Raw genomic sequence first — 23033 nt, 5'->3', positions numbered from 1 at the left:
GTTTTATAGTTTCTACAATGCAATACTACTTTCCATTTCATGTAGTAGTTTAGAATTATCCTCCCTTTATCTTCTGTAGACCAGTTTTAACTAAACTGCTTTAGTGTTAGGCCACCAAGAAGGTCCTAAAACCCATTATGTTTCCATACAAATGCTACCGAAGCTATTTTCCCAACGTGAAAGTGTATGTTCTTTACGAGGAGTTAAGATAGAAATATCTCTCTGATCTCAGTACTATGAATGGCTATGTAGCAATTTGTTAAATTAAAAAAAAAGATTTGTTTTTAAATTTATACACATTCCTTTCCTTAGTTATTTGGAAGTTAGAGTTAGACTGATAGGACTTCCTCTAGACACAATACGGGACCCTATAGCATGCATTTGGGGTAGAAAACTCATTCCTGGTTTTACCTTATTTTTTTTAACTCTGATTTTCCCTTTTTTCAAATATCTTCACCTACTACATCTTGCTGAACTGAAACAACTAAAGAAGAGTGCCTGGCAGACTCTGGATACTCAATAAATATTTGTTGAATACATGAAATGTATCTTTGTTTCTTTGAGTAATTTCCTTTTGGAAGCAGATAAATTATCTTTAATGTTTGCCAGTATTGTTAACATCTAATATCTTCTCATATGCTTCTTGCCTATGAATAAGACCTCTAATTTAATATTATTATTTTATACTGATCTTTTTTTTTTAAACTCTGTTTCCATGAAGACAGGATTGTGAAAATCACGAACTCTCATACAAGAGTACTGAGCCTATAAAAGAGTGGAAAAGTACTCTTTCTTGACCATAGGTTTACCTGATCATGGATAGTTCCTAGGTCCAAGGCTGCTTCAGCTAGCTGAAGAGAGAGTTCAGAAGGTAATATAGTATAAAGACCAAGATACTTATTCTTCTGTTCTTCAGCCATTTTCTCAATGTTCTGTCGGTGATTTGTGGCTTCTGTTAGGAGAATCTGAAGAAAAGATCAACATAAGAAAGTTCTGGGAGCCTGATAAGGAAATTAATTTTTATGGATACAGAGACAAGGCTATGTATTGTTCCTCAAAATATGATTAAGTGTGGAATTAGAGAAACACAGTTACAAAAAGCAAAATTTTCTTTAGTCTCAATAAGAAGCATGTCCACTTTATACAGAACAAAAGAAAGCCCAATGAAATAATACTAAAAGTCTTTTATGGAAAACATTTCTAAAATTTTTTAATTCAATTATTTCATTGAATATAAACAGATACATTTGATTAAAAGCAGGACAATTTTTTAACATGATGGGTCTAGGGAATGAGTTTTGTACCTTAAGTTCTTCAAGTTGAGCATCTATTTCTATTGTTGGATTCCCCAAATACTCCTTCGTTTCCTGAACCCAAGATTTTACTGAATTGATTAGGGTCTCCACCACTTCTCGCTCCTTCAGCTCCTGCCTTACCACCTTTCCGCTCTTCTTCACTTTCTCCTGTATGCTTTAGAAACAATAAAGGGAGAAAGCAGATGTGGATTGAAATGAAAGGAACCCCCCCAATATATGACATCAAATTGTCAAAAACAGACATTAAAAAAGTGAAGCCACCTATCTTTTTTCCAAGTAAAGACACTTCCCCCAAACTGCCAGATAATTTTCAGAAACATTTAAGTTTACTTCAAGTATAACAGAAGAAAATACATCATGTGAAGTGAATGATTTATTCCTGGAAAATTGGGAGCTGACATACTCCCATGACACTAAACTGCAATTCATTTTCTTGTCGAGAGTAACCTGAAGATTGTTTATTTATTTCCTCTTTGAAAATCTACTCATGGTGCAGAATCATCAGCCTTTAAAAGTAATGTGTAACTGGAATATTTGTGCCTATTAGAAACTAGTCTTTAAATAAAGACTCAAACTTTGGAAATGTTATGATTAATAATGTTCAACATCCAACTTGTAAGTCTTTATTTGAATTGACATAAATTTGGTTAAAAAGATTTAAACACGTGGAGTCAGATTATCCTGAACTCATCTATAAGTGAAGGGGTGAATGTAGGACATGTATGAGTAATAGTAGTTAATACAGGAGTTAAATTACATAGTGATGTTTCCTCTCTGGCCCCATAAGTGAATCAGGCTGGTTACATATCATTAAGATTAACTTTCAGGACTTCCCTGGTGGCACAGTGGTTAAGAATCCCCCTGCCAACACAGGGGACACAGGTTCGAACCCTGGTCCGGGAAGATCCCACATGCCGCAGAAAAACTAAGCCTGTACGCCACAACTACTGAGTCCATGTGCCACAACTACTGAGCCCGTGCGCCACAACAAGAGAAGCCCACACACCGCAACGAAGAGTGGCCCCCCACTCTCCACCACTAGAGAAAACCTGTGTGTAGCAATGAAGACCCACCACAGCCATAAATAAATAAATAAATAAATAAATAAATAAACAAACAAATAAATAAAAGATTAACTTTCTCTAAGTTCACTATCAGTAAATGACTATTATTTACCTGGACTTTGGTATCATCCTTGCTCTAATCTATGTGTCATCCAATTTAGCCAATGAGTTATCAAGATTTATCAAAACCAAGTACTCAATAGCTCCCAACTGTTTACCTTTTAAGCTTTATGTCTCATGAATCGCCCCATCACCCAAGAGTTCTCCTGAGGTGACATGCTTCCTTCCGCGCTTTCTTACTTGCTATTCCCCTGTTTGCAGAACTCTCCTCCCACCTCACTGGCTGGCTTAAGCCTGCTTAGTCTTTAGCTTCAATACCCTTCTGAAGAGAAGCCTTCCTTGACTCCTCTCGTAGATTAGTTGCCTCTGCTTTGATTTCCCTTAGTGCCCCCCCCACCATCCTTGCATCTTTAGTTGTCTACCTCTGCTGCTTGACTGTAAACTACCTGAAGGCAGAGATTGCATCTGGTTCATTACTATATTTCTAAGTACGACTAGATATGTACTAGATAGCAAGGATGACAGGAACAGAGTCCCACATTTTTAAGGTGGTGTGGGGGGAGCACCCCCAGACTCTTAATACCACATTTGGCCCTTTGGGTCATGGCCAAGTTTAGAAGCAGAGAATGAGAGCGGGTGTATAATTACTTCAGGCACTGGTCCTGCATTGTCGTGATTTCCTGCACAGTGGGTGGCTCTTCTCCAGGGTACAGCGTGGCCCCATCCTGGAGCATGCTCAGTGCTTGCTGCTCTAGCATCCGTAAGCCCGACTGTTGCTGTTCCAGCTCCAGAATGAATGTGTCATGATATTCAAGAAGAGTTAAGAGTTCTGCTTTTGAGGCTTTCTCTGCTGAACTTCCTGGTAATTTATCTTGCAGCTTATTAATCATTTCAGTGGCTTTTTTAACCTGATGACAAATGTACATACTATGAAGTTCAAAGTAAATAAACTGAAAAAAAAGAGGGTGATTCCCATAAATGCCAAATCTGACACTAATGCACTGGAGCACGTTAAAGATGATGGTGTCAACTCTAAATCTTAGGAAACTAAAATGTGAACAATCTCCTTAACATGGAAGGAAAGACCACTACTATTATCCTGGGTTTTAAGATTTAATCTCAAAATAACATCAGGGCAGGGACTTCCCTGGCAGTCCAATGTTTAAGACTCTGTGCTCCCAATGCAGGGGGCACGGGTTCGATCCCTGGTTAGGGAACTAAGATCCCACATGCCGCATGGCGTGGCCAAAAATAAATAAATAAATAAAAATAATAATATAATAATAATAGGGCAATCAGACATTTCATAACATAGAAAAAGGTTTTTTAAAAAATTCTCTTTTACTAAACAGATAAAAGAAAAACTCTTTTCAATACTTACGCTAACATGAATAAGTGCCTTTGAGTCATAAAGGAACATGTGGCTTAAAACTTGAACCCTACTTAAAAGGGAAGATATTAAATTAAACAGGATTTGGAAAATGAGTTAAATTCCTGCTTATTTCATGGCAACGACAAAGTGTTTTGCACTTTTTCAGGGCCAGGAAAGAAAGTGTCACTAAGAGCCTCACAAATGGGGCAAAATGGGCTTGTCCTCCTTTCAAAATGTGATTACTTGGCTTATTTCCTATTAAAATAACTGGACCCAGACTTGGGACTAAATTGCACATTGCATATGTATTTTATTTCATATTTTGGTTTTCACATCAATGTAAATAGAGATTTTTTTAAAAAGGCTTTTTACTTTCATAAGGCCGATTTGAAAAAAGGAGCAAAATACCACTTTTCAAAATACAGTCTCATCAGCAAAGAAACAATACTTTGAGCCCATCAGTAATGGAGATTACCTTATTGTTAAAGCTCTTCCACTCATCCACTGCATCTTCCAGTATCTTCTCCTGGTCCTGGGCCACAGCGCGGAGCCGTGTCCAGCGCTGCCAGACAGCCGTCATCGACCTGCTTATGGTTGCTTTGCTGGCGCCATTTCCGGTTCTCTCCAGTTCTGAAGCTTTACCCTCTAAGGCCACAGTTTTCTCATGAAAAGAGTTAACTACTGACACTAAAGCCTGGGTGGGTAGAGGAACAGAGGTTGAGGGGAGAGATGGTTGTTTTCAAAAGCTCCATGGATTTTGGTAAAGCTTAAAATTATCCGCAAAAGGAAATGTTCCTACATATGTTTATTTTCCTCTGGTAATTCTTACTTTTACAATTAATTTGTAATTGAGTTAGGCTTGGCTTTTTTAAAGAGGTAAGGTGAATACGTATTTATTACAAACAAACATTTACATGCTGCTTGAGATGACATTCTCCTATTTTTAAAAACTAGCAAAAATATAAGTGAATGGAATTTGATATTTAAGTATGTCACATTCTACCTTATATTGCTGTGATATGAGTGAGACTCAGTTATTAATTTTTGAATTTTAATTGAATTAGTCTAAGTTACACCAGAAAGTATTTACTGAAATCTACTGTATCACATCTTATCAGAAGCAAATTGCTCTGAATGTGTCTTTTTAAACCTAGCTATGTATTTCTAAAGGGGATCCTAAAAAGATGACAGCATTTAATTAAGTTAAAACTGCTATGAAATGTGGTTAAATGTATCCTTTTTGTGTTGAAAAAGCCCAGGTGGAAATGAAGATTTATTGACTTGTTTCTGGAACTATCATATTGCAAAGACCCATTACAGTTACAATGAAAGAATATTAAAAAATAAAAACAAAACTAACCTTGTGTCCTGACAATTTTTCTTCTGCTTCATGACTGGAAGAAGTCTTCAATAAAGAAAACTCAGACAGTTTCTTTTCTGCATCATTCATCAGTTCAATAACCTCTTCCCTTGCTTTCTGGTAATCCTGCCATTCAGCTGCACATCTTGAAAAAATCCAACACACATCAATAAGCAACTTAAAATCACACATCTCTATGCAGAGTTCTGATGTCAATATGTCTAGTGATACTTAAGAGAAAAGAATGAACGATAATGTATATCATTAGTATATTCCATTTTCCATGTGAAAATCCATTTCACTAGAATATAAAGAGCAAAACAACTCCAATACCTCTGCAAGAGATCTAACTGGACGTGTGACTCCTGTATTGTCCCCTGGCTTTTCTCTTCCAGGGAGGCCATTTTCTGTGCTAAGTCCTCTTTTCCAGTTGGCTTGATGAGTGGGCCCAGCTTGGCTACTAGGCCTTGGAGTTCCTCCAGATTGCTGTGGAACTGATCCTCTGTACTAAAAAACTCCATGTGGTTTTTGAGACTTTCCTCTGCACTCTCCACATCTAGGCCATTGCCTGTCAGCTGTAACATTTCGTGAGCATCGTCAAGCCAGTCATTAGCTGCTTGAAACACTTGATAGTACCTTTGACACTGACTGTACATCTGAGTCAAGGTAGCCTGAAAAACAGCAATTGCAAACATAATCAACTCTCTTTTGCAACGTGTTTGCCAAAAATAATTTATGCTTCCCATTTCTTTTCCAGTCTTCAGTCACATGGATGTATGTGTATAAATGAATTGATAAGCTGGTAACATTTTTTGGGTGCAATCCATTATTATCCTTTACGTTCCCTTCTGTTCTTCTTGTTATAATTTTATTATTGCAGTTAAAATAAATAAACAAGGACACAGATGGAATAGAAATTTATGATGGTTCTGAAATGTCCTCTCTTTAAAGAAAAAATATAATGCTTACTAATATGTGGCAGAATGAATATTCACCAAAGTGAAATAATGACTCATTTAGGTAGGAGTATAATAATACCAGTAGGAATGTAAACTGGTATAGCCACTATGGAAAGCAGCATGGAAGTTCCTTAAGAAATTAACTGCCAATATGATCCAGCAATCTCACTTCTGGGTATTTATCCAAAGAAAATGAAATCATTATCTCGAAGAGATATCTGTACTCTCATGTTCATAGCCATGCTATTCACAATAGTCAAGGTATGGAGACAACCTAAGTGTCCATCCACAGATGGATGAATTTAAAAAAAATACACACCTTGGAATATTATTCAGCCTTAAAAAAGAAGGAAGTCCTGTCATTTCCAAAAACACGGACAAACCTGGAGGATATTACTCTAAGTGAAATAAGCCACACAGAAAAAGATAAATATCACATGGTCTCACAAATATCATATGGACTCTAAAAAAAAAAAAAAGCAAAAGCTGAAATCAGAGAAACTTAGAGTAGAAAACTGGTTGCCAGGGGCTACAGGGTGAACAAAATAGAGAGGTTGGTAAAATGGTGCAAACTTTTTGGGAATTCCTGGTGGTCCAGGGGTTAAGATTCCATGATCTCATTGCTGAGGGCCCAGGTTCAATCCCTGGTTGGGGAACTAAAATCCCACAAGCTGTGTGGTGCAGCCAAAAAAAAAAAAAATGGTGCAAACTTTTAGTTTTAAGTTGAATAAGGTCTGAGGATCTAATGTATAACATGGTGACTGTAGCTGATAACAGTGTAACGTATAATTGAAATTTGCTTAACAAGTAGCAATTAAATGTTTTAACCAAAAAAAAAGATAAAGATAAATACGTGATGTGATGGATGTGTTAAATTGTTAATTGACTTGAAGAAGGAATTCTTTCACAATGTATACATATATCAAACCATTACACTGTACACTTTAAATATCTCACCATTTTCTGTGTCAATTATCCCTCAATAAAGCTGGAGGGGAAAAAAAGGGAGTGTAATAACACCAAACTTCCAAAACGGCATTTACCAGACTAAATAGTCATTTCTGGTAGTGAAATAGTAGCCTATAAGTCTTGCATAGAGACTACGATAGAAAAGTTGAAGATTGGAAAGCTGAGCCCTGTGCAATGAAGTCCATTCAAATCCAGAAGGAAAGGAAACACTCTAATTGGCCATCAGTGGCTGGACAAGACAAGCCATTACTGTCAAGCAAAGATGCAGAGAAGTGGTAGAGAAAGTACATGTAAGATTAGCACTTAATGAGGAAAGAGTGAGGATGGCAAAGCAAAGAATCAGCGGTGGAGGTTAGAAATGCCACCAGAACCGTGACCTTTAGTCATTTGGGCCAAGACAATCAATAAGACTACCAATCACAAATGGCAGAAGTAGGGCCACCTTAGCAGATTCAAGAGTTTGGTTCAAAAATCACCAAATCAACAGAAGCAAGCTTACATGACAGATGTTTTTCAAGAATGAAAATTCCAGGTAACTTCTGTTTTGATTCTTCACTCTGGGTTAAATACTGCATCTCTATCTCTACAGCTATAGGGACATAGTTTTTTTTTTGTTTTGTTTTGTTTTTTTTTTTTTTTTTTTAGTTTCTGCTTTATAACAAAGTGAATCAGTCATACATATACATCTGTTCCCACATCCCTTCCCTCCTGCGTCTCCCTCCCTCCCACCCTCCCCATCCCACCCCTCCAGGCGGTCACAAAGCACCGAGCCGATCTCCCTGTGCTCTGCGGCTGCTTCCCACTATCTATCTACCTTACGTTTGGTAGTGTATATATGTCCATGCCCCTCTTTCGCTTTGTCACAGCTTACCCTTCCCCCTCCCCATATCCTCAAGTCCATTCTCAAGTAGGTCTGTGTCTTTATTCCTGTTTTACCCCTAGGAGATTATTCCCTGACACCATACACAAAAATAAGCTCAAAATGGATTAAAGACCTAAGTGTAAGGCCAGAAACTATCAAACTCTTAGAGAAAAACATAGGCAGAACACTCTATGACATAAATCACAGCAAGCTCCTTTTGGACTCCTAGAGAAATGGAAATAAAAACAAAGATAAACAAATGGGACCTAATGAAACTTCAAAGCTTTTGCACAGCAAAGGAAACCATAAACAAGACCAAAAGACAACCCTCAGAATGGGGACATAGTTTTTTGAAAAAAATTTAACAGTGGCCTGAACCAACATGAAAAGGTAAAAATGTACTAAATAGACTCTAGTTTAAGAAGTCAGAATTTTACATGATGAAGTTTACTAAGATTTTAACCACATGTTAAGATTTTTTTAAAAATTGTATTATTTAGTGTTAACCTTAATCTATGTGAAAAATAAAGTTAAATGATAGTTAAGAGTCACTGGGGGCTACCTCTACATCAGACCCTGCACTAAGAATATAAATCTGAAGAGGGAGATATTATTATCCCTCTTCCACAGAGAAAACTGAGACTTACAGGATGTAAGTAATTTGTTCAAGATCAAATAACTGAGATTAAAATCCAGGTGTGCTTTACTCCAAAGCTATAGTGACTATATTATCCTAAGGAAGGCTGTCCTTAACTTAAACAGCTGGTTGAAATCCCATAGAATCAGAGGGACAGATGTGGAGAAAAAGGGTCAAGGGATTAAAGTAAGTACACCTCTGGGCACTGTTGTATCTCTCTTATTTTTGAACGCACAGAGCCCCAGAACAAGTCACAATTAGGAGGCTAACCTGGGAAGTTCTGAGCATGCTCTCATTTCTTTGTTATCTTCAAGTCAAGACATGATGGATATTCTAGTCTTGCTTCTCTTGTGCTTCAGGGAAGCCAGAGAAGAGGAAGCACTCCTCCCCGAGGAAGGGGTGGAGAGATGGGGCAACTGATGGGAGACCCCACAAGAAAGCCTGGCTCAGCATCAAGTCAGGACTGCATCATCCATCTGCCTCTCTCCATCTGGAGACTCTTCATCCAGTACTAAGCTTAGAAATGCCAGATTTCACATTGTTTTTTAAAAAGCATCACTACTTATTCATTGCTAATGAATGAACTTTATGATTAATTCCTCACATATGGTATTAATTATACTAGTGCTATCATTTATTATCTCTCCTAAAGGAGAGGGATAACTGAGATGTTCCTGTATTAAAACTAAAGTCAAGTCAATATGAAAATCACAAGAAATGAATACCATGAGCATAAACAATAAAAGCACCTTTTTAAGTCACAGTTGAAGATGATTCCATGTAGTAGTCAAAAAAAGAAATATTTAAGGAAGCAACTCTAAACAAAAAATCAAAACCAAAGAAATTTCTCACACCTATTTACAAAGAAGCAAAGTGGAAGAAAGAAAGGGGAAGCCCTGTGGTACCGACCTGTCTGGTGCGGAGAGCTTCCTGCAGGGCCCCGTCCATCTCGGAGAGCTCAGCCAGCGTGTGCTGTAGGTCGGCAGAGATCAGCTCCTTGGCTCTCGTGAATTTCTCCTTCTCCCTGTTACTCAGTGCTTTCATTATCCTCAGGCTGGACTGCACCTCTTCCTGATGGATTTGGACCTTTCTGATCTCCTCCTGGACGTCCCGCAGGTTCAGGTCCAGGCACAGTGGCTCACTCAGCGCTGTCTCCACGCTCCGCAGCCGGTCCAGGGAGCGGCTCAGCTCCGTCTGGAAGTCTCTGCTCTGCACCATGCGGCTCTCACACTCCGTCACCGTCACGCCAATGGTGGAAGTCAGCAGTTTTAACTCCTCTTGCCAGGCTTGGATCTGATGCTTGGCTTTCTCATAAGCTGAGGGGTCAAGATGCGGAACAAGATCTTCAAGATGCACAGTCACTCGTTTTAGAAGAATTCCTGAATCCTGGAGGCTTCCCACCAGGGAGTGATACACTTTGAGCTTCTCCTCTGCAGGAAGTGTCTCCTCGTTCACCTTGGCCTGCTCTGTTCTCACAACCTCTAGTTGTTTCTCTAGCTGGTGGCACATCTTTTCATGCTCTTGATAAGCACTGGTGGTGTCTTCTAATAAGCTCACCCTTTGTTCTGTCTGTCGCTTCAGCCTGTGGTACAGGGTGACGAGATGCAGCATCTGGTCTGGTTGCCATGGCTGCCCTGTGCTGCGAAAACTTTCTTTCTTCTGGTTCAGTTCATCCACTGCTCCTGCAAGGGCTGCCACCTCTCCCCCAAGAGCTCGACAACCATCCTGAAGACACAGAGCCTCTTCAACACTCAGGTCGCTGGGGACTTGGCTCACCTTGGAGAACTGGTCTTCAAGATCACACAGAGACTGGGTTGTCAACTCGATCAAGGAATCATATTCTTTCCGGGCCAGAATTGCTTCCTGGACTTTATAGAACTTGTCTTTAGCCAAGTCGACAATTACATTGAACTGCAGGGGCAGTGTATTTAGCTTTTCGTTGAGGTAGGAATGATCGACTTCATTCAGCGTCGACAGTATGGCCTGTCCAGTTCTCTGTAGCGTAAGTAGGAGATTTTCATATTCTGGAGATTGTTCAAGGATGTGTTGGTATTTGGCCAGTTGTGTCTGCAGCTCAGCACTCTCATTCATTAGGTTGATTTCAGGAAAGGTAACAATATCTGCTTGTTTTAACCAGTGACAAGCCTTATCAAAATCTTCCTTAAAATGCTTCCTAGAAACCAAATTTTTCTCTAGTTCTTGTAGCCGATGGCTGCACTTTTGTAAAACGGTGTCATAGACACTCTGCAATTCCTGAAGCTTCCCCAGTACCTCACTCTTTTCCTGCTCTGTGACTCCTTTCATTAATTCGCGACCCTGGGCCCAAAGTCCAGTGACTTCATTTTGGTAAGTCTTGAGGCTGGCTTGTGCGCTCTTACATGTTTTCACTTGTTTGCTCACGTCATCCGGTAACAGGCAGATATGTTCACGGAACATTATCTTGCGCTCATGTTGCTGAATTTGGCTGGTTGCCTGGAACACTGCCATGAGAAACTGGGTTTTCTCGGACAAAGCCTTGTTTAAGTACTTTCGTCTCTGGCCCACTAAGTCGCTGAGACTATTCATATGCCTTTGGGCATCAGAGAGTACCTTCTGGATTATCTGCCTCTCATTGAGGCCAAGATCAGCCATCACCCTATCAGCATCCTTCATGAGTGATTTCAGGAGCATCTGTTTGACCTCCAGTTCACTGCAAATGGCAAGGTGATCCATGAGAAGGTTCTGGGTCATGTCAGGCGGGGGGCTCTGCTTAAGAGCCTCAGCAATGTTGGGTCGCTGCTCTTCTGCCCAGTCCATTAGCTCCTGAAATCTGGACCGGACCACACTTAACTCCTCCAGGTTGGTGACAGACACTTGGATTTTCCTTTCAACGAGGTCCTCAAGCTGAAACCAGCGTTGCTCAAGGTGACTCGTCTGTTCTTTGACTAGTTCTTTGTCATCTACATTCAGATGGTCTATCATATTCTGCTTTTGCTCTTTCAGATCGTCAATAGCCTGCTTTCTCTCCTGCAATGCCAGTGCCAACTTCTTCAAAGCTTCCAGGTGGATGGCTGTACTCTCTGCATCAGATCTATATGTATATATTAAAAGACATAAAATCAAGTTAACTTTAGTTAATACCAGTGTTTGTTCATATCATGTTAAAGTGCATATCACCATCTTCTTTCTTAGCTTAGAGTGGTTCAATTCAGGGCTTATTGATAGAGATGCTATAATTATTATGGAATGTAAGACCCATATATTTCCATAGCAGAAGTTGAACCAAGATAGGTTGCCCAGATACTTCTTGTAGCTAAGGCTACCCTCTCATCACATCTGAGGTGTACTTTAGCTTCTTCCTCTGACTCTCAGCGACTGAGCAGGATCTGCATATTAACAAGTTCCCTTGATGATTTGTGGAAACACTAAATATTGAGAAACACTGATCTACTGCATTCTTGAAAGGCACTCAGAGAAATTAAGTGATCTGTGATTGATGTGCTTTCCTGTGAGAAGAAGCTCCAGTAAACAATCCAGTGCTAGATGGTATACCATGTGTAAGAAATAACCAATGGCTCTAACAGCTGCTCATGTGTGGAACTTAGATATTTTCTGTTTACCATTAGAAACCTTTAGAAATAACTGTGAAATGCAAAGAATTCTCATCCCTTTGACTACAAAACACATATGAGAAAATTCAATCTTAGAGTCTTTTTCACTTACAAAACTATTAGTTCTCAAGTATGAGGAAGAGTGTTGGGAGGCCATATGATGAGTTCTGTTCGGGACGTATTAGATCTGAGGTGTTTGTGGGTTAACCAGATGGAGGTGCCTATTGTCCGTCTGAAATATGGTTTTTTGCTGATATTGGATTTATCTCAAAGATTAGTAAAATGATGAGCATCAAGAAAAAGTAAACAAATCAGAAAGTAGTGTACCTCCTCCAAAAAAGAAACACCCCCAAACAAAAAAAACCCCATGATTTAACAATTTAACTACAGCTAGAATAATGTTTTCAGTTTTAATTGCTACAACTTGATAAATCTGGGCAGAAGAAGTACAGGTTTTAATAATTATAGTGATCAGAGCATAGAAAGATTTCCCTATGATGACTCAGTGTATGGGGGAGAGAGGGAATCCTTTTTCAAAGAAAAAGTTAAGAGGGGTTCAGTTGCTATAAAATCAAATAAGACACACATTAATTGAATTTAGATTGTTCACTAAGTTCTAGAATACCACAAGTACAAGACAAAACTAGACTGAATTACATAGAATGTGTTACTTTACAGAATTGACAAGAAACCCATGGAACTATAGATTCAAGAAGGATTCATGTCCTGAAATCATAGATGATAGTCCCATAACTGGTAATGAAAACTAGAAATATTCTTGGGATATTCTTTGAACTCACAGTGTAACAGCTTTGAAATATTCCTGAGGTCGCAGGTAGAAATGGTGCCATTTTCAAATATTTTCCTTTTACTCACTGCTTAAATTAATACTGAGCAAGGAAAATCATGATTATGGATACAGATGACACCAGATTCTTAATAATGTTTTATCAATATTTATAATGATAGAAAATGAATGTTTAAAATGTAAGAAAGACATTTTTGATTTTTATGGAAATTAAGAAATTTCTGGCTTAGCATTTTGGTGACCTACTGGAGAATTGCTGTTACCTGGCTAAGTTATCCCATTCTGTAGTAAATTTTTCTAAGAACACTTCGACGACATTCATACAGTTGTGGTAATCTCGTGTTCTCTGGAAATCCTCTTCCCTTTGCAAGCACAGATTTTTGGACTGAAGGCACAGATCCAGCCACTGGTCGTTTAAATGACTTATTTCCTTGTGTTCAGGAGACTCCTGCTTCTTGGTTAACTCATCCACCTTCTCTGTAATAGTGGTCACTGATGACTGTTTGCACCGTAGTTTCTTAACAAAATCCTAAAGGATAACAACAATAAAATAATGTTGAATAACACCCCCCCCCAAATAAATACAGATTGAGACATAGATACAATACCTCTGAATACTTTATGTAATTGAAGAATGTATAGTGAGGGACAAAGAGAAAATCTAAAATCATCATACTTCCTTATGAACAAATTTCCAAGTGTTTAAGAATCAGAGGGTACTGTGGTATTTTCTTGTGTTACTTTGAAAAATATAAAGAAAAACTGATAAATGTGAAACAGTATTATAGCCACTAAGGAAAAAAGTTAATATTTTATCTTAAAGTGCATCCTTAGTTTTCTAAAATTTTTTAAAGTTCATGCTTTTGAGAACAAAATCTAATTTATATCCTTTCCATTCTTCTTTCTGCATATGCAAACAATATCCCAGTAGAAAATAAAAGTAGCTGATTGTCACAGAGAAAAAATAAATGTTAAGGTTTGTTAAAAATCTAGTACAGGGCTTCCCTGGTGGCACAGTGGTTAAGAATCCACCTGCCAGTGCAGGGGACACGGGTTCGAGCCCTGGTTGGGGAAGATCCCACATGCCACGGAGCAACTAAGCCCATGTGCCACAACTACTGAGACTGCGCTCTAGAGCCCGTGAACCACAACTACTGAGCCCGCATGCCACAACTACTGAAGCCCACGTGCCTAAAGCGCGTGCTCCACAACAAGAGAAGCCACCGCAGTGAGAAGCCTGCGCACTGCAACGAAGAGTAGCCCCCGCTCGCTGCAACTAGAGAAAGCCCACACACAGCAACAAAAACCCAATGCAGCCAAAAATAAAATAAATTAATTAAAAAAAAAGAATTCTTAAAAAAAATAATCTGGTACAACTTCCAATCAAGTTAATATACTTATAATAGTTTTCTATTATATTTTAAATTATATAAATATTTTATTGGTTTTTAAATCAGTTGTATGTTAATATATTGTATATATTAAATATATATTTAATAAATTGATAAATCCAACAGCTTTAGCAATATTGTGATGAAAAGTTAATGAATAATAAGGCTTCATGTTTGTTTAATGGCAGAGTCTTCTGGTTCTGCTAGCTAAACCACAGTTCTTTATTCAAAAATAAGGTACAGAGTGAATGTCCTTCAATGCAAGTGGCCAACTGGAGCTCCAAGAAAATATCTGAATGTTCACTTTCTGAGCTATATTTTTCTGGCACCAAATGAAAGTTGTTCTATCTCATTCCTTAAATAACTATGTGTAAGGATTGATTGACATACACCCATCCTGGTCTCCTCTAGCTCCCCTGGAGGCACGTTAATTCCTACCTTTACTTGAGACACCATGTTCTGTGCAATATTTAGCTCCAGTTCTGAGTGCCTCCTCTTCATATTCTGCAGCTGCTGATTGGCATCCTGGAGGTAAATCCAAAGCTCAGCCTTCATGTGCTTGATCTCTTCCCAGCCCTGAGTTAAGTTCTGTGCCTGGGCAAGCCTTTGTTCAATCTGGAGAAAACACAGAGGCAAAAGTTAGCAATGGACAGAAACATTTATGTTCAATGAATCAGCCTGTCCATGTACACAGGCCAACACAGGTGCACGCACGCACACACACACACACACACACACATACACACACATGAGTGATAAATCCAAAAAGAATTCTTTATTTGCTTCAAGAAGAACAGATTTTATATTTAGGTTTTCTAAAGACTTCACATGTCTGAGACTTATGCCATATGATTTCAATCAATACTGTGAAGGTCTAGAAGTTTTAACAATTTATTAGGTCAGAAGCTGCCCTAATGGTTTTTCACATTGGGCATTTCAGTGGATACATCTGTTTGACTGAGTCATCAATTTGGTCTTGGGGTTAACTAGAAAAGACTTATATTGTCCTCTAGTGCACAGTTGCTGATACTTCTTATAGAACACTGAGTTATTAACATTTTAGATATATGTTTAGATCTGCTTCACTGGTTTTTGAAATCATATAACTTATTTCGATAAATCATTTCTGTAAAAAAAATATAGGAGCTATATCATCTTTCTTAAGGATTTAAATACAGACTTGCTTTGGTAATGTAATAAAACATAAAAGTAAAAAAACATATGTTAGTTTAATTATTTTAATATCTATAATTATTTAATTATCTTAATTTCTTCATTATTTTTTCCTTTAGATCATTTTACTATTCTGGAATATTAATCAGTTAAATAACAAAACCAAGTCTTTTTTTTTTTTTAATCCAAACATGTTGTGTTCCAGAGTTTAAGGCAGCAGCAGCAAACACACGGGCTCTGTGGCGCCATCTGTCTGCTGCAGACAGGTACTGCTAACTCATCACAACACTGTCCAAAGGGCCCAGATACAGCTTCACAATTCTTCTCAACACCACACTCAGGCACTGCCAATGAATTAGAAGGGTCATGACAGATGTTTGCCATCCTAATAGGAAGGGTCAGGAGGCCCTTTCACACTAAATATGACCGAAAGAAAACAATGGAAAAGGAGAAAAGAAAAAAATGAGTGAAAAAATAGGAAAAGAGGAAGAGAGAATGGTAATTGAGGAGAAAAGAGAAGAGGAAAGAGGTGCGAATGTTTAGCAGTTCAATGGGACTAAATATTTCACTTCCAATTCAGTGGCATCAGTATTAGAGTGTGCCTACTTCTCTGTGACTTAGTTGAAATTCAATACATATTTATTATAATGCTTGTAGGAGCATTATAGCAAGAATACCCCAAAGAGAAAACTTTTTTCACATCTAACATTCAAGCAAGAGAATATAGTCAGATATATCCAATGTCCTTTTTTAACTTTTACCATTTGTTCTGTTTGTTGAATGTCTTTTGCTGTGGTTTTCACTGAAGAGTTTGACAAGTCACACATGGTGCAAAGGAGATCCAAGTAGGTCCTTGCCTGTTCCTGCAAAGCTCTGAAGTGTTTGACCTGAAAAAACAAAAAAAGGAAAAAAAAAAACTTGTCAGAGTGAAAGAGATGCATGCTATACTTAGATAGCAAATATTTGTACCATTTGTGGTATTTTGTTGACATTTCAAAAATAAACTTGCTATGCTCAGTATTTTCACCATTGTTGTAAATGACATATATTAGTTACTCAAAAGAAAGCTTTCCAAACACACTGGCAGGGAGCCAGTCGTCCACCAGCTGTTTCTTACTCTAATTAGCCTGTATGGTCTGGGAAAGGGGAACAACCAAGAAACTTCCACAGTTTTCCCAGATTCTCTGTTCACATTCTAGCTTGTTTTCTTTTCTTTTCTTTTTTTTTTAATATTTATTTATTTATTTTTGGCTGCATCGGGTCTTCTTTGCGGCATGTGGGATCTTTTATTGCGGTGCACGGGCTTCTCTCTAGTTGTGGTGTACGGGCTCAGTAGTTGTGGCACACGGATTCCAGAGAGCGTGGGCTTCTGTAGTTGTGGTGTGTGGGCTCCAGAGCCTGTAGTTGAAGCACGCAGGCTCTCTAGTTGTGGTGCATGGGCTTAGTTGCCACGTGGCATGTGGGATCCTAGTTCCCCAACCAGGGACGGAATTGGCATCCCCAGTTGTCAGGCTACTGCAGGATGGGAAGTGATGATGGCCTGATGCAGGGCGATGGGTGGTAGAGGTGGTGAGAAGTGGCTTTCTCTTACTCCGTCTTTGTGATTAATGGGGAAGGAGGTATTGACTGCAAGTTGTATGGGAGAAAGTTGATCTACAGAAACAGCAGGTGATCTTCCAAAATCATAGCTAATAATGGAGCCTAACTTTTTGACTCATCTCAGTATATTTCCTCTAAGCTGTGTGGGTTGCCTAGACACATCTTTCTCACATAAATGTAACAAATACGGATCAATTTCCCATTAAGTAGAAAGTAGCACCTAAACTTTTATCCGCTGCACAAACTGACTGGTGTTTCACTTCCAATTAGTATCATTAGCCATTAACCAAAACCATCCCATCAGGTACCCATGGCTCAGAGAAAGTTATCTGTCCCAAACAGCCTTTGGAAATGAGAAGAGAATGAAATATCCGAATTTTTATTTTATAAATATTTTAACTTTAAAAAAATAATGATTTATTTTAAAATGTATACAGTTGGCCTGATTCCAAAAGCATTGGGAGCAGCTTGTTGATTGTCAATGACAAAACAGTTATGAAAGATTTTTGCTAAAAATCAATTTCAAGGGTAAATCTGATAGTACTTTTTCTCATTCCCCCAAATTCACATCATGCCTTATGAAAACAAATGACATTCTTAATGGAATCAAATCAGTCTGTCATTGACTAATGGTAGTGAGGACCATATTATCATTACATATGTATTGAGCGTTTACCATGTGGGAGGCACTGGGGATCCATGACGCACCCTGGGACCCTGACCAAATTCAACTGCAGCCAATCAAAGCCTGACCAGAGTCTGACACCCTGTCAGTAGTGGAATTCTCCAGTGACACATCCAAGCTAACTAATGACCCAGGACCTGCTCGACTTTACATGAAAGCAGTACTTGCCAAAGGAAAGACTGATCAAAACAAAGCAAAACAAAACCAAAAAGAAACAACAAAAAACCTCTTCCTCATCAGAACTGAGGTCCAGGTGTTTCCAATACTTCTAATTCCTTTCTCTGTTGCTTCCAAAAGGGGGCAGCCCATTTTGAGAAGCAGTGTGAAGGGGGCAGAAAGCAAAACAATGAACCATACAGTCACTGAATCTGGGCCCCAGGAAGGATCAGCATCCTCCTGCAACCACAGCTAATGCCGGTAGCTGGAGGAAATTTCCTGTTCTAGCGGAAGGTCATTGGGATTAATGTTATTTTCTCCCTCCCTTTTACTTCTTTTTTGGGGAACAAAGGAGAAGAATCAAACTTTGGTCTGGATTGTTCTGAATAAAGTACATTGGAAACAAACAGCCACAAGACAATGAATGACCCAAGAAAGCTCACAGTCTAATGAAAAAGCAGAATACAGACAATCTTTATTTCATTTCTTGATTCAAGGAGAACCATGTTTGATTTGTCTATATTCTATTTTTTTTTTTTTTTTTGTACGCGGGCCTCTCACTGTTGCAGCCTCTCCCATTGCAGAGCACAGGCTCCGGACGCGCAGGCTCAGCGGCCATGGCTCACGGGCCCAGCTGCTCTGCGGCATGTGGGATCTTCCCGGACCGGGGCACGACCCCATGTCCCCTGCATCAGCAGGCGGACTCTCAACCACTGCAGCACCAGGGAAGCCCCATATTCTATTTTTTATAAGGTGTAATACATGCACTTCTGTGAGCCATTTCATGACTTAAATAATGTAAGTCATTTACGCCAGAAAGTATACTTTGGGGGACGTATTAACTGCACATATTCTCTAAGCGGACCAAATGAACAAGCATATTATTTTAATATCAGTTTGAGGCAAAAAAAATTGAATTTTTGCATTACTTCCTACCTGGCAGCAACCTTTACAACTAAATTCCTTTAAAATATATTCTTTGCACTACATAGAAAAGTTGCTTAGTACAAAAAATTTAAAAACATCCCTCAAATATTCTGATGAAGTCTCAGCAGCAACATTTTAAGCATGTAGATGTCAAATTAATATGCCATAGGTTCCTTTCACATGATAACAATTAATAATTCATTCAGCATTCATTCAATAATTATTTAATAAGCACCTCATTTTGTGCCAAAAAATGCAGGAGAGGCTAATTTTGCTTTTCTGTTTACAAATCATGTACACTGCGGTACAACACTTGAATTTCTTCATAACTTTCAGAAGCAAGCATACTTATAATCACTTTACCTATTAGAACACTGAGGCTCAGAGAAATTCAGTGATTTACCCATGGTCACCCTGTTGAGCAGGTACTGGAATCGATCTTTTGGCTACAGTGCCCATGCCCTATTTATTCTACCAGATTGACCTCAGTTGTGCGTCCGTCTTCCTGGTTAGAATGTGGACTTGACTGGAATCAAGCTCAGACCTTATTTATACTTTTGTATCTCCAGCAACCAGCACAATTTGGCACATAAGAGGTACTTAACATGTTTTCATCAAATGAATGAATCACAGCATAACATAAGCTTTCAGGAATCACAAACTACCTGCTTAACGGCTTCTGCCCTGTTGAGAGGGGGATGTGCGCTTGGCTTTAAATCGGGCTGGACTGCAGAAAGCCAGGCCTGGCACTGCTGCAGGGTGTCTTGTCGACTAACCTGCTTCTGAAGTTCATGTTCCAGACTCTGGTACACCTGAGACAGAACAATCATGCTGTGGTTGTGAGAGCTGTTTTATATCTCTAAAAAGATCACTGGAAGCAAATGAAACAAGTCCACTTTAAATGGATCCCTCTCCCCACCATGCCCCCCAAAACCAGACACATATCTATGGAGTCTGCATATGTTCCCAGTTTATAACTTCTCAACCCACACATTACAACATAATATCCTGTTCATGGAAAGACAAGGTGGGCAGGGTTATGTAACGCTAGAAATGTGTTAGAATACATAAAATCTTTGAAGTAAATTGGTCAAACATAAATCAAAAGTTTTTGCAGCTTTCCCCCATAGTATAAATACTGTCCTTTTCATTTAAACTAGAAACTAAAAGTAAAAATAAAATGCCAGCTCATGAAAAGATAACCAATATTTCTCTAACTGAAAAGCTTCTGTTTTAGGGGTAGGGTAAATTGGAACTAAATTATAACACAGGGGAGGGGAGAGTTTGATGCCCTCATTTCATCTTGGAAGTTACATTCCAGGACAACACTAATCTAGAATAACCCAGACATTTTCTAATGCATCTATTCAGTTACTTAATCCTCAACCAGCCAAGCAATTTCCATTTTATCCACAAAGACATGTTGAGAAACTATTATGTGTTTCCTTGAAATCAAGGTAAAATATACCTATGATGTTTTCTGAGCAAACTCTTCATCAAAAACAAAAGAAAGAAAAAAAGACTATGAGGTTAGACTGGCTTTTCTTTCCTTATTGAGACAACAGAAGCAGTAATTGAATTCTGCTTTTCTCTGTCATCTATTAAATTACTCATTTTTATCTGATATTAGGACTATCCCTTATTTATTTTTATTCCAAGCAGAACTAAAAAGAAAAAAGGTATTTTGCTTTCTTTAACATTTTTGCAAAGTTTAATTATAAGATTCTGACTCTGTTCTTAGAATTTCATCGACTTTTTAAAAGTTTATTTTTAAAATATGCTTGTCTTTCAAACATTTACTAATTAAAAAAAAAATGCTGTGTCCCTAATGCACAGAAAAAGCCTGCTACAAAGACAGTGCTAAGAAATCTCTGTTGAGTGAGTGAACAAATGAGCTCACCAGAAAGCTCCATGCTGCTGTTTTTCTTGTCTCACCCCCTTTTCCCCTTTGTCATCATCTGCAATTATTTGTTTTATCCCTCTTTTTAATTAACTTTTTGAAGGTGGATTTTCCAAGTCTAGGGATCAACTAATGTCACCCAGCATTTTTTTTACTAGCGTGATGAACACAGATAATTCTCCCCATGTCACTTGTATTTCTCCAGTTCTTACTAAATAGCCCAGTAACAAAAATAGATGGACTCTTCTCAGTGTCATTTATAAATTCCAGAATAATAAAGAGTAATCCACTAATTTTACTTAATTGTTAAAAGGGCAATTCTTATTTATCTTAGACTTATATCTATAACATTAAGGATTCCATTTTATTGGAGGGATACCCACTGAAGTATACCTCGAAATTGGTGCTTACTTCTTTTCTCAATTTCTATATGAATACATAAAAATACTGAATTAGAGTAGAACCTGGGCTGCATAGAGTTAAAAAGAAATAATTATTGTGTGACTTACAGAATAAACTTATTTTGATGTCATAGAATAAACGGCAAATTAGATAGAAGCATTATTGATGGTGTGCAAATAAAAACAAACAAAATTAAAAATTTTTTCATAATCAGTTCATGGAATAAAGGGATTGCATAAAACCACATGTCTGAAATTCGCCACTTCATCACATCAATCAAATATATGATATGTTAGTTCTATATTCACATAGAGACTATGAAATCTATCCTCTTATTTTCTGTCTGGAAAAACACCAAAACGATCCCAAAGACTGAAGCACAAAAACTATTTTTAAAAACCTCCAGTTTGCACAGTTTTTCTCCTTAATTCTTCATCATTCTAGAGTGTTCCAGTGGTACTCACCCTCTGGGCTGTACTGCAGATGGCTGAGTAACTATCCTTTGTGCCCTGCAGATGAGCGTGTACATTTTGTTTAAGTTTCGCTTGGAGGTGGTCTGCACACTGGCTGATCAAATTGTCGCCTTTAATTTTAAGGTTGTTCAAACGGTCTTCAAAACCAGCAATTTCTTCCATCATTGCCTACAAAAAAAACGGAACGAGTACTGAGTTCTCAATCCATTTTTAGTCTTTAAATAATCTATTCATCAAACAGAAAGTTAAAGATCAATCATTTCACTGTTTAAAATGTTTTTAAAAGAGTTTTGCAATTTGCCTTGGTTACCATATCAACAAATGAAAAAAAAAAGTATATTTTCAGAGATACTCCAATGGGAAAAGTTAATGAATTTAATGGATTGAGTTACATACGAATAATGAACTAATCTTTAAGTGATTTCATGAGGCTGATCTCAGTTAGAGATCTGCTCCATGGTATTATTACCAGCAAGAAGGATGTTAATACATTTTTCAACTCTATAAGTTATAATTCTGGTATAATTTATATCTAAAATAATCTAATTACAACTTAATCTAATTTACTAATGTCTAATTTATCTAATATGATATCTGATTTATGTAATAATCGAATGTCTAAATTATGTAATATCTAAGTTACATCTAATAATACTTATATTGATAAAAATAAAAACAACCATTATCACTTACCATTTATTAAGCACCTGGTATAGTGCAGGGACTATATATAAGCCCGGATAAATGTGCATTATTGCTATTGTTTTACAGATGAGGAGATTGAAGCACAGAGATGTTATAAAACATGTTCAAGGGACTTCCCTGGTGGCACAGTGGTTAAGAATCCACCTGTCAATGCAGGGGACACAGGTTCGAGCCCTGGTCAGGGAAGATCCCAAATGTCGTGGAGTAACTAAGCCCGTGTGCCACAACTACTGAGCCTGCGCTCTATAGCCCGTGAGCCACAACTACTGAAGCCTGTGCACCTAGAGCCTGTGCTCCGCAACAAGAGAAGCCACTGCAATGAGAAGCCCGCGCACTGCAGTGAAGAATAGCCCCTGCTCGCCACAACTAGAAAAAGCCTGTGCACAGCAATGAAGACCCAATGCAGCCGAAAAGAAAAGAAAAACCATGTTCAAGTTTTCACAAGTAGTAAATGGCACAGCCCCCAGCTTTGGGCCCGTCTCTGCCTGATTCCAGTTCACACACACCACTATGCCCACCTGTGTTCTCTAGTGAGTGTTCTCACAAGATCACTTAGAGAGCAGGAACCAACTTTTTCAAATCAGGTTCTAATTTCCTTACAATGCTGATGACAAGGGACATTCCA

At 38.3% G+C, this 23033-nt stretch overlaps 1 protein-coding gene across 6 annotated transcripts in view; it reads right to left on the bottom strand.

Annotated features, from left to right (window-relative positions):
* LOC132499744 (nesprin-1) overlaps window positions 1-23033 on the bottom strand; it is a 241489-nt gene that overhangs the window by 190486 nt on the left and 27970 nt on the right. For all 6 annotated transcript variants that reach the window (XM_060114303.1, XM_060114305.1, XM_060114307.1 and 3 more), the window contains 12 exons: window positions 21695-21871; window positions 19594-19740; window positions 16323-16448; window positions 14827-15003; window positions 13261-13526; window positions 9509-11669; window positions 5506-5843; window positions 5173-5317; window positions 4288-4506; window positions 3089-3348; window positions 1305-1470; window positions 810-965 (listed from right to left, as the gene is read on the bottom strand). In XM_060114303.1, the coding sequence (XP_059970286.1) occupies window positions 810-965; window positions 1305-1470; window positions 3089-3348; window positions 4288-4506; window positions 5173-5317; window positions 5506-5843; window positions 9509-11669; window positions 13261-13526; window positions 14827-15003; window positions 16323-16448; window positions 19594-19740; window positions 21695-21871 (4338 nt within the window). The remainder of the gene's footprint in view (window positions 1-809; window positions 966-1304; window positions 1471-3088; window positions 3349-4287; window positions 4507-5172; window positions 5318-5505; window positions 5844-9508; window positions 11670-13260; window positions 13527-14826; window positions 15004-16322; window positions 16449-19593; window positions 19741-21694; window positions 21872-23033) is intronic.

The sequence above is a fragment of the Mesoplodon densirostris genome, chromosome 12 (assembly GCF_025265405.1).
Source record: "Mesoplodon densirostris isolate mMesDen1 chromosome 12, mMesDen1 primary haplotype, whole genome shotgun sequence".
Taxonomy (NCBI): Eukaryota; Metazoa; Chordata; class Mammalia; order Artiodactyla; family Ziphiidae; genus Mesoplodon; species Mesoplodon densirostris.
Note: the sequence above shows the minus strand (reverse complement) of the source record. Positions and strands in the feature narration are given on the sequence as shown.